We start from the raw sequence: 12,358 nt of genomic DNA, 5'->3' as shown, positions 1-12,358 counted from the left end.
TTAAAATAGTTTCTCTTGCCGGTATATGTGCTCAGTGCGAACTCATTAAAAGTCCAAAACACTGCTGAAGAAGTTCCTCTTCCTCAGTAAAGTTAGACTAGAGAGCTTAGACTGTGTAATTATGATAATTGAATATTCTGAGTAATGATTATTCAGAGACTCGGATACATTCTTAATGAAAAAGGATCAAACACGGTTCTCTATTTTTAACTTGGGCCTTCAGAGGGTTTATTATTTTGAAATCAAATCTATTAAACTTCGTGAATACATTATTCCTCATTAAGATTCCTTCTGAATTCATTCGATGTCTGAACGACATGGTATCAGTGAATAATTTATAAGTAAAATTCATTTTACAATATTTATCTTAGAAATTAAAGTGAATAGAATATAAGAAAAAATGGGGGAAAAAACCCACAAGTAACTGATGGGGAGAGTAAAACTATACAGGATAGTCTCAAGGTTAATTTTAGCACTTCCTGAACACTCTTACCTTATCATCTAAATAATTTACAAGGTATTCTATGAAATACGTTAGTTGACAAGTCGTCACGTTTCATGAGGCAACTGTAATTGTGATTAAAAAATTACTGAAAAAAGTGAAGCAATTATGTGACCTTAGTCAAGTCTTTATTAGACTATACAAAATGAGGCTATATGAACTTGTTCCCGGTGACCCACAAGCCATTAAAAAATATAAAGTAGTATTATTGCACTATTGCATGTGTAAAATATTTTGCCCAATAATCAACCTTTCCTTAACGGTGGCTCTGTGCAAAATTCCTCCTACCACAAAATGACATTGGGATTAAGATGATGGTTTTTTTTTCAAACACTTTTGTTTATTGGCCCCAGGGAGGGTTCCTTTGTAACAAAATTCCCAAATAAATCCATCCTCCTCAAAGAGTCCAAGGAAATACCTATGCTGTTCTTGGGCCAGGAAAAGACAAATGGCTATTTTCAGTCTGAGGAGGCAACATAGGGAGTATTGAGAGCTGATGTAATCATCTTGAAAGTAAGAAGATGAAAATCATTGATGGCTGATTACCCTCAAGGCATCTGCTCAAAAAAGAAAAACTTTTAACATGTTCTGGCATTCACCAATTCTCATAAAACACTAACCAGCAGTTTAAGAAATCTTTTTTAGGCTGATTACTTGGTTTTCATTAGCTGAACCTAGGTTTTTGGAGGTCAAGGTCAATCTTTATGGCCTACGTTAGATTAACTATTAAATGAGCTTACTCCCCACCACAAAAAGCTTAAAAATCGAAATATGTTATCTCCATTCCAATTCTAACTCTTCTCTTTCTATTTTCACTATGTGGAATCAAGAATTAAAACTACATGTTATAGTTGTTTCACGTAAGCAGCATAACTCCAGAAAACCAAGAAAAATGTGAAAAATTGAATTTTTCACAAAATTGCACTTGGTGTTTATTTTTAAAATATTGTTATCTGGCCACCTAGCATCACGTATATGCAACAATAATCATCACAGCCAGCCATCAAATGGAAGCTTTTTGCTGATCTTAAATAAATTCATATAACTGTGATGCCAGAATACAGCATTTTCTTTTTTTCTCCTTATTAAATGCTAGGGAGCGCATTTACCATCGAAACAGTCACATTAATATATTTCCAAATTTTTTATTGACCTATAAAAACAGCTGAAATTTAAATTTATTTATTTCCTTATCCTAGGTTTCAACAAACATACACAAGACCCTGAATTATCCACAGTATTAATTTTGTTCCTTTTTACTCTAGTAACAAATCCACAAACACGCACACCTTTTGAAATTTGCACCCATCTCATTTTAATTCTATTTTGAATACTCCAATTTTTCAAAAGGCAGCAGTGAGTTACTTGTGTTAAATGGCTGTGATGGATGGAAATCAAGCATTTTTAACATAATAAATATCACTTGCTTTATAAAAATCATTCCAGAAGCTAAAAGCATACTTAGAACTGTTTCGAAGGAAATGAGTTCAAAGAGCAAAATCATGTGAGATTAATGTAAACTTGATGTTTAAAATCTAGACTCCAGATATTAAAGATATCTCTTCATTTTTCATCTCATGATTGTGTGCCACAATAATTTAGTGCTGGGAATAAGGTTACTGTGCTCTGTAAGAGTCAATTAACATTATAATCTCATTTGCGTAACTTTTTAGACGTAGACCTTCGGCCCATGCAGCGTGTATCTAAAAAGACCTTTCCTGTGACCATTAGCTGTCATGAGTTTTAAGAAATTAGAAAAAGAAAAAATAAATTATAATGATACACTCACCTTTCGGTGTCTTAAAATATTCGGGCAAAAGTAAAATGAACGCGATCACTATTGCCAAAAGTAATTTAAAGAGAGCTGTTTTTGTCATGTCTCTTCACATGACACGGTGTGTTCCTGTCCAGAACATGGGTGGCATGTCTCTTCCTGCTTTGGGTTTCATCTCTGCAGTACTTTAAGTTTATGCAATTTGCTTCATACTCACTTCCTTTTGGGTAAGACTTAAAAAAAAAAAAAAAAAAAAAGAGGGTTTGAACAGAGATGTCTTCATTTTGAGTCACTTTCCATTATGAAAACTACTGTCTAAGAAGTAAGATACTTTCAAACTATCTTCTAAACAAGAAATAATAAAAAAAAAAAAATCTCAAGAAGCAAAGGGGTTTTGTCCTCATCCAGAATTGAAGCTAATTTCCCACGTTTATCAGTCTGTAGGAGTAAATATAAACCCACAATATACACGCCAAAAACAAACGATGAAGGTCAGTCACGTCCAGTTACTCATTCACTTGTTAAATGATTGTTGGCCCCTTTTAAATGCCAGGCTGAACTGGATTCTGGTGTTCAGGAAAAGAGTGTGTCTGTTAGACTGCAAACAGTACAAATGTAAGGATAAATGTAAGGATAAACCAAAATTTCAATTTTACTTTACTACCTTGTATAAAGCAGTGGAATGGGAATCATTATTATTATGACTATAAACAGTGTGATCATTGTTCCTGAACCCACACTGTCTATTCCCGTTTCAAAAAATGATCTTTCATTATGATAATCCCAGTGAAGTAAAAGACTTTGTCTTAGAAAATAAATGAAGAGTAGGGGAAATTCAGGGTGAAGAAAGAATATGTGCAAACAAATACTTTTATTCCATTGTTTTTGTTTTCTAGTTAAAAAAAACAATGGTAGGGAATATCTCCAATCTTTTTCTACCTGGTCATTCCCTCTGGTACCTCCATCACCCCACGTGTTTCCATTCATCCTATCTGTTCCTACCGACCCAACCCTGGGCTTATGAAAGGTTGGGTGACTGGGGAGTAGGAGGCAGGGAACAAAAGTCCCAATGTGGCTTTGTGGTGAGTACAAATTAACTGTCTCGACTCGGATTGGGTGTGGGGATTTGATTGACAGACAGGAATTGTGGGTCAAGAGACCTTAGAAACTGAATCTAAGAACAGTCAAAATGGGACTAGAACTTCAAACATGAGGCTTATTTTATGAGCAGCATCAAGGATCATTCCAAGGAAGGGAGGAATTGATGAGAGTCATTGCCTGCACAGCATATTGGTCTGAGACATGTTATGTCATATGTCCAGCAGGGTCTTCAGTAAAGATGCTGGTGGAAAGGGGTAAGAGACCCTGTCTTTTAATTCTTTCCTATCTTGTTGGTGTCACTAAGTGACAGTGGACTTCCTACTCCCCCCTTAACCCTGTTTTGATTCCCCGATTTGTATTTACTACAAACATTCCAATCATAATTTTACTAATGGAGAAGAAATTGATCAAGAAAAGATTTACTTGGTGTTCCATCACTCGGTTGGTTTAATTCCTTGATCAATTTTCTTTAAAAGGGCGGCTAGGGGTGTCTGGGTGGCTCAGTGGGTTAAGCCTCTGCCTTCGGCTCAGGTCATAATCTCAGGGTCTGGGGATCGAGCCCCGCATTAGGCTCTCTGCTCTGCATGGAACCTGTCTCCCCTTCTCTCTCTGCCTACTTGTGATCTCTCTCTCTCTCTGTCAAATAAATAAATACTAAAATCTTTTAAAAAAATAAAAAAGTAGCTGAACCACTTTTTTATTTTTCCACTTTAATTTGATTTCACTGAAATTAGTTTTGTGAGTATCTGTCCTTTTTTATGAATAACAATGCTTTGGTTCATTGATTAATTCTCTTGTTCATCTCAGATTTTATGGGTTTGTGAGTTTTCTTTGTGGTAGTGTTCTTGCAGGCCTCCTTCTTCCTTCCCTACCCCTCCCCCAAACATGGCGTCAGATGGTTGGTTTTATTCTTGAGCATTTGGAAGACAAACTTCCCTGGTAAGCTCCGTGGGCTCCTCTGGAGCTGTGCAAACGGTGGAAGTCAAGAGACCAACCAGGGCAGTGCCTCACTGCTCTGAGGATGTGGGGGAGTCAGGATCTCACACCTGTCCCATAATCCACTTGCTGGACACGTGTGTCATGTCTGATTGAGCAAATTATGAGAAATATGATATGCCCTGAGATATTTCAGGAATATTCTCCCTTTCCATCAGTGTTCTCCTTCCTTTTGTTCTTCTTTTAATGGTACCATCCCCTTTCAATCAACTGAACATGAAAACTCTGCAGAATAACTTATTTCTAAAGACTTCAGTAGATTTTTAATGGTCCTTAGATAATTCATTTAATGATACTCCAACTGTGCCCTTTAAAAATATTTGTTTATGTAGCACTACAATGTGAATATTCATTTATATAAATCTTTGTGTGAGTCTGATTTATGGCGTGGAATTACTAAGACAAACAGTGCAAAGGTTTTTGGAATTCTTAATTCATATAAACAACTATCTCCCAGAAGAAGTGAGTCAATATAGACACAACCAAGAGTGTATGAGAATGCCCATGTCACGAATGTCAACATTGGCCATTTTAGTCTCTTAACTTTTGTCCATTTAAAAAGGAAAGGAAAACACTTGTTTTAATACTCATTTCTCTGATTGCTGACAAATCTAAACATTTTTCATATTTGCTGGCAATTTGAATTTCTTATAAATTGGCTGTTCATGTCTCTTACTGGAACATTTGTATCCTTGTTGTTGTTTTATAGGCCTTTTTCTCTACTGGGAATATGTATCCCTTGCCACATATGTTGCAAACATTTCCCTCAGGTTGTCATGTTCCATTTCTTTTTGTATAGGGTGGGTTTTTTCCTCCCTATTTGTGACAGAATATAAAATATGGTAGATTATGGACTTAAAAGGTTTATGTTAAGAAACACAATTCTTCCTCATTGTATTTGTAATATTAAATGTAAATATAATATTTACAATAATATAATTATAATTATAATATCAAACACAATTCTTCCTCATTGTAGTCATAATAACTTATATCTTACTAAGGAGTTTACTTTTTTTTAATTAAGATTTTATTTATTTATTTGACACAGAGAGAGCCAGAGAGAGAGGGAACAGAAGTTGGGGAGTGGGAGAGGAAGAAGCAGGCTTCCTGCTGAGCAGGGAGGCGGATGCAGGGCTCCATCCCTGGGATCATGGTCTGAGCCGAAGGCAGACACTTAACAGATTGAAACCACCCAGGTGCCCCCAAGCAGTTTACTCTTAAAACAAAATTTACTTGCAGCCTGATTTTGGCTGCCTGGAATGCATAATAACAAACTAAGAAGCCTGGTCATCTTTTTAACAGTGGAAACATCTGACCTAATAAATTGTTAGACAGTTAATACTAATGGTAAAGGACCACAGCTCCATAGTTTTGTTTTATAATTTCCAAAGCTTCTTCATAGATATTAGATTATAAAGGGAGAATCTAAGAACATGAGTACAAATCTGCTATTACCCATGCATTGTGGACTTCTCTCTCCTACCTCAATGAAGAAGTAAGAAATTAAAACATCTAGGGCGCCTGGGTGGCTCGGTGGGTTAGGCCACTGCCTTCGGCTCAGGTCATGATCTCAGGTCCTTGGGATCGAGCACCGCATAGGGCTCTCTGCTCAGCAGGGAGCCTGCTTCCCTATCTCTATCTGCCTGCCTACTGCCTGCCTGCCTCTCCATCTACTTGTGATCTCTCTCTGTCAAATAAATAAATAAAATCTTAAAAAAAGGAAATTAATACATCTAAAACACAAAAGGGTGTTATTACATTAGTGTTTATCCTCCCTAAGTCTTATACTTCATATCATAGACTCAGGCTCTCAAAGCACTTTAATGTGATCATACATCTAATGAAGGCCGAAACCCTAATAATAATTGTACCCTGTGTGCTAGATACAATTTTTTAACAATTTATACACTTAACCAACTGTGCCACTGGGGCGCCCCAGACCCAAATTTTTAAAATGACAGAATTCTTTATTTCCAGGAGCTTCTTTCTTTGCCCGAGGAAGCAAGAACAACATACTTTTAAAAAATAATAAATAACAGCCTTAAAAAGGATGCATCAGATTAACTTCTATGTAGTCATCTATTATTATGTGAAATACATACTTGTATATACTTTATGTGAGCAATACATTTTTTATTTCTTTTTTCCTTGAAATTACCCTTAATCCTTTCACAATATTGTGTAGAGAGATCTTTTGGAGTCAACAAAAACAAGAGCCATGATCAATGTCATTTATTGGACATTTATCATATGTTCCTGCACAGTACTGAATGTCATCTATGGATTCTTATATGCACTCCCCCAGCAAATCCCTGAGGGAGTTACTACTGTTATTCTGATTTTACAAGCAAAGACTACTAGGTATTGAAAAGTCAAGAAAGTGGACGCCTGGGTGGCTCATTCGGTTCAGTGTCTGCTTTTGGCTTAGGTCATGATCCTGGAGTCTTTGGATCGAGCCCCACATTGGCCTCCCTGCATATTAAAAAAAAAAAAAAAAAAAAAGGAAAGAAAGGTCAAGAAAGTGCTCTAAATCACATCTTAACACAAGTAAAGCTCTGGCTTCAAACCTAGAGAGTCTCCCTACAGACTTAATGCTTTCAACCCCTGTGCTATGCCCCCACCCTCAGACTGTGTGAGAACACTTGTCAGGAATTGTCACTTATAAAACAATAATGATAATAACAAAAACAAACAGCCCTTACCATGTGCCCGGATTTCTCACGGGGAGTACTACATTCTGGGCTGGATAAGTCTGTTTGTAGGGGGGCTGTCCTGTTCTTTGTTGGGCACTTACCAGCAGATGCCAGTAGCAACTCCCTAGCCCAGTGTTAACAACAACAACAAAATATCTCCAGACCTTACCAGTGTTTCTGTGGGGACCAATTAGCTGCCACCTGAGAACCATGGCGCCCAACGCTTCACTTCCATCAAGTGGTTTCATCCCCTGACAACCCTATGAAATCATTATTTCCGTTTTACTCACTTCAGATGAGCTCTATTCCAGGTAATCTCATCACCCAGAAAGTGCGTTTAAAAGACAATTCATAATCGGGATCAGCCAAATGACTTCTGGTTGTGTTGCTTGCGGATAAACTACTTTGGCAACACAGGGACGTTGGGATTAACACATTTTGTGGGAGGAGATAATCTCTTATTAATGAAGTCGGCCTCCGTCTGGAGAAGGTTTTGGGAAGTTCCCACGTCCTCGTGCATTTTGCGGTTCATTCTACAAATATTTACCGAACGTCTCCACGATGTCAGGCAGCGTCCTGAGCCCTGGAGATGAAGTAGCAAATGAATACAAGGTCTTTGCACTCACATTCTGGGGGGAATGTACATCCCAGTGACAGACAATATTCAAATAATGACAACAGTTTATTTTCAGATAATGTTAACTGTTCTGGGAAAAAAAAAAAAAAGGAAAAGGCAAAATATAATATGCCAACAGAGAGTCTGGCAGGGGATATACTGCTTTAAATAAGAATGTGAAAGAAGATCTTGTACCATCCATTTATATGACACTAGGGAAAAGGCCAAACCACAGGGACAGAAAATACACCAGTGGTTGCCACAAGAGGCTGCAGGTGGAGGGAAGTTTGACTATGAAGGTGCCTGAGGGAATTTCTAGGTGATGGAAATGTTCTATATATGGATTAGAGCTTGACGCGAGTGGTTTACAACTGTATGCATTAGTCAAAGCTCTAGAACTGTATGGTCCCAGGTGTGCATTTTGCTGTATGTAAATTATAACCCAATAAATACTTTCTCTTTCTCTCCTGATGGGGGTAAAGACGGACTGCCCCCAAATATGCCACTTTCGTATACTGATTATTTTCAATTAAGATTACTTAAGGGCAGGAAGGACACTCTGACCCTCCTTTGCCCCATTGAAGACACGAAATAAATTCCCCACATGAAGGATACAATCTTTGCACCTAGAGTGGTAGAAGGCATCATTATTGCCAGAGATGGGGAACACAGGGCCAAGAAGGCTGTATAAACAAACCTTGTTATTTATTTATTAATTTGCTACCCCACACCCAAACTCCTTGTCCAATCTTCACAAATAATTGTTTCTTTGTCTAAAAAAATATCAAAGTTGCCGGCTTTGGATTCTTCTTTGAGCCTCGTACTTCTATGAGCTCCAGTATGTATGAAATTTAATTTGTTTGTCTCCCGTTCATCTGTCTTGTGTCAATTTAAATATTAGGCCAGCCAAAGATCCAGAAGGGAGGAAAGAAATCGTTTTCCTCCCCTCCAGTCCACACAGGTTTTTTTTTTTCTATTTTAGAATCGGAGATCACTGAGGAGCCAGGGCCAGAGCGGGAAATTCAGACAAAGCCTCAGTTCAGGCCGGAGAACACCCCAGGCCCGTCCCTGCTTGCTTTCAGTGGCTGTGGTGAGGCTGTTGCGAAGAACCCCAGGGCATGAGGGTACCCAGGAGGTCACCCCTTCAGCGGCCAGGTCAGCCAGGCCATCCTCGGAAGTGTAGCCAGAACCTCAGAGAAGCAGAAAAGGGGCTCAGCATTGCTCAGACTACAGGCTAAGGTACATGGTACTGCCTTCTCTTTGTTCTCCTCCTCTCTGGTGAGCATCTGGTTTGAGCTGCCACCACTGGGTTCAGAGCCTACTTAAGGCCTCCCCAGAGATGTCTGGCCTTCGGCACCTGGCCCATTCATGGCTGCTTTGTCTCCACTGTCCCCACCACCAGTCACCTGTGGCCAGGAAAACAGAGTCTGTGTTCACTAACAAAACCCACCACACAGAGATATCAGTCTATGTGGGACAGAACCTGGTGGGGCCACTTTCCTTCAAAGGAATATGAGGCAGGCTTGTGTGCCCAGCCAGTATATTCAGAAACGGGAAGCAAGAAGGGAAAACCAGGGGCATCTGGGTGGCTCAGTCATTTAAGCCACTGACTCTTAGTTTTGGCTCAGGTCATGGTCTCAGGGTCCTGATCTCAGGTCCTGAGATGGAGCCCCATGGCGGACACTGCTTGAGGCTCTCTCCCTCTCCCTCTGCAGCACCCCCCCCCATGTGTGCTCTCTCTCTCTCTCTCGATTAAGTAAATAAATCTTAAAAAAAAAAAAAAAAAAAGAGGAGGAGGAGGAGAAGAAGATGAGAATGAAACCAGCCTGGAATGGATTCCTAGAACTGAGCAGGAAGAGGAGGGAGAGGAGAAGGGGGAGTGGGAGGGCAGGTAGGAGAGAGGGGCAAGACGGCAGGAGAAGAAAATGAGGACGAAACCAGCCTGGAAGGGATCCCTAGAACTGCGGCAGTATTTCAGTCTTTGGGAACAACGTTTCTGGCAAGTCGTTTGACACTGAATGCACTCCTTGTTAATTACACGTATAAAGAGACAGAAAAGCGCAAATCGAAACATTCTTCACGATGCTAGAATTCAACAATCTTTGATTCTCCAGGAAATAGAGTAAAATCAATTGTTCAGAGTCTGAAAGTATCAGGTCCAACAGGTCCAGTCAGAGGGGAAAAGAGCTGATTATAACAAGAGGGCATTTCAATGTCAAATTACGAATGCATGTCATTTTCTTCCCCTCCATCCACCAAGAAAATCAAGAAATAGTATTACTTAGATTCAGAAGGGCCCTCTTGCTACAGCCAGTTCTTTTCATCTTGGGCTGGACCTATTAGACCTAATACTAATAGAGCAATTACTATGATTCTGTTTTGTGAAGAAGAGTCAAGGTTGTCTTATTGTAGCATCATGAAGAATATCTCGATTGTGTTCTCTTTTTTTAATGGGGACTCTGTATGTAATGTTATTTCTTGATTTTCTTAGGAGAGGAGAGAGAAATGCTTAATTTCTCCCCTCTTTGTGCTGCTTGGGCCGCTGACACAGAGTATCTTCTGATGTGTGTGCGTAGTGCATCCTACCATCTTTTCACCCACTCTTTCCAGTCTCGGGTCAGCTGCTTGTTACTCAGCCAGGATCTCTCCCCGAGAATTCTGTGCTAAGTATAGTCACTGAATATAGAATGTAAGTGTGAACACAGAGGCATGTGTGCTTTTAAAAAGATGAACAAAATGGAGGAGGAAGGGGAAGCATAATGACTGATAAGGACTTTTCGGTGTACTTATCTGTCTGATTCATCTTGGTTTGTTATTGCCCCTGCAACAAGCAACACAGCATCTCTTATGCTGTGGGCCTCTCCATCGCAGCTGGTGAGTGTTGCTGAATAAATGTTCCATAAGTACACCATCAGCACTGTGACAAACCTTGTCTAGTGGTTATGAACTTGTGCTCCAAGAACATTACAATGGAAGCCAGACTGAGTAGTTCCTGTCTGTTGGTGAATCAGGAAGTTATATATCAAATATAAAGATACACCCTGGAACAGGTTTTTTAACTCATAAGAATCAACATCCATTTGTAGCCTTGCAACTGTTATTTTTTTAAAAGTAAAAGCAATAAAACTGTTCATTTCTAAAAGTAAAGTACATTGAAATGCTGAAATAATTTTTTTAATGCAAAAAAAATAAATATAAGTCCTTTGTGTTCATTCCTTTTCCTTTGAAGTTTATGGAATCCTAAATTAAGGACCTTCTAAATTTTCATGAAAATGGTAGTCTAATGCTGTAAATTAGAGGAAAGTTCCTGCTTGTGTATGTTCTAGTGATCAGAGGAAAAAATGGCCATCTCTAATAAATTGTTACTTTTCAAGGCTTCATAGGCAAAGAGTATTTTTTCGTTCATTCATTCATTCATTCATCCATCCATCCATTTATCCATTCAACAAATCTTTATGAGCACCTGTGGTCATAGACCTCTTCACTAGTAAGGAAGAAAAACAAGTTAGCCAATGTTTCACAGTCCATCAAGAAACTGCTACCCAACCCACCAAGCCAGCATTAACATCTCTTGTCTTTGGCTGGAGATGGTCTTTAAGGTAGTGGCTTGGGCGATGTGGGGTAGTTACTCAGATTTCCTGGGTATTTCCCACGCATACAGGAGGTATACATATTAGTTTGTTATTCTCCTACTAATCTTTTATTAAAGGGAGTGTCTCAGCCAGGAACCTTAGAAGGGTAGAGGGAAAATTATTTTCTTCCCCTGCAGTATTATGTGAATACCGTGAAGGAACACATTCAACCTGGCGAGATGAGGATAAAGATTGCCAGAGGAGGTGACCCTTAAGCTGAGTCTTGAAGGACCTAAACAAGTAGGGATTGGAAAAGTAGGACAGTCCAGATGGAAGGAACATATTTAAAAATAATAATTGTGAAAGAAACAACACATACCGGACACAGCCATGGGCACAGGCCTGGGGAGACAGAGAAAAGTTAGATTATGAGGGATCTTACAACAATGCTAAGACGTTTGACCTTTACCTTGAAGACAATGAAGAGTCACCAAAGTGTGTTAAGCGGGGTCCTGGTGAATGAACAGAACCAGTGATTTTTGTGATTTTTACAAAGGTCGAGGGGACTGGCAGGAAGTGTTTAAAGTTGTTTTACAAAAACCTTTTTTCCAGTCAGAGAATGTGGCCTGATTGATTGTAGGAGGGCTACTTACGTATGGGTGGATGGAAATATGTGCATGAAAGAATGCACATTCCTTCCCCTTGTGCCCAGCACCAGAGCCATTCTGGGGAATGATGGGCGTGGCCTGACAGTAGGCTGGTCTGACTTTTGCCACCTGAGGAAGGAGCTGATATATAGCATCAGCCCCCAAGTCTTATGAATGGACTGGGACCATGCTGTATCCCTGGGAACCACAGGTAGGAATTGAACAGTACAAATGAGGATTTTAGCCTTGGCTCTGACTGAGACAGGCTTGATGGCCCCCACCGGAAAGATAGAAAAGTGACCTAACATGTGGAGAAAGAAAGGGAGCCAAGAGGGGAGGAACCTAGGGAGAATGCCTGCAAATTTGTACCTGTCCTTTGAGGACAGATATTTGTTCCTAGAAGAATGGAAACTGGCAAAAGAGCCACTTAACAATTGAATGGAATTATGTACGT

The 12,358-nt window shown here is 39.4% G+C and overlaps 1 protein-coding gene across 1 annotated transcript in view; it reads right to left on the bottom strand.

Moving 5' to 3' along the window:
- TMEM156 (transmembrane protein 156) overlaps positions 1-7,194 on the bottom strand; it is a 55,996-nt gene extending 48,802 nt beyond the window's left edge. The window contains exons 1-2 of the mRNA XM_082728898.1: positions 7,079-7,194; positions 2,292-2,509 (exon numbers count right to left, since the gene is read on the bottom strand). Coding sequence (XP_082585024.1) covers positions 2,292-2,379 — 88 coding nt within the window. The 5' untranslated portion in view covers positions 2,380-2,509; positions 7,079-7,194. The remainder of the gene's footprint in view (positions 1-2,291; positions 2,510-7,078) is intronic.
- Between the last annotated feature and the right edge of the window lie 5,164 nt (positions 7,195-12,358).

The sequence above is a fragment of the Mustela nivalis genome (assembly GCF_964662115.1).
Source record: "Mustela nivalis genome assembly, chromosome: 4".
Taxonomy (NCBI): Eukaryota; Metazoa; Chordata; class Mammalia; order Carnivora; family Mustelidae; genus Mustela; species Mustela nivalis.
This window is presented reverse-complemented; position numbering and strand designations above follow the sequence as displayed.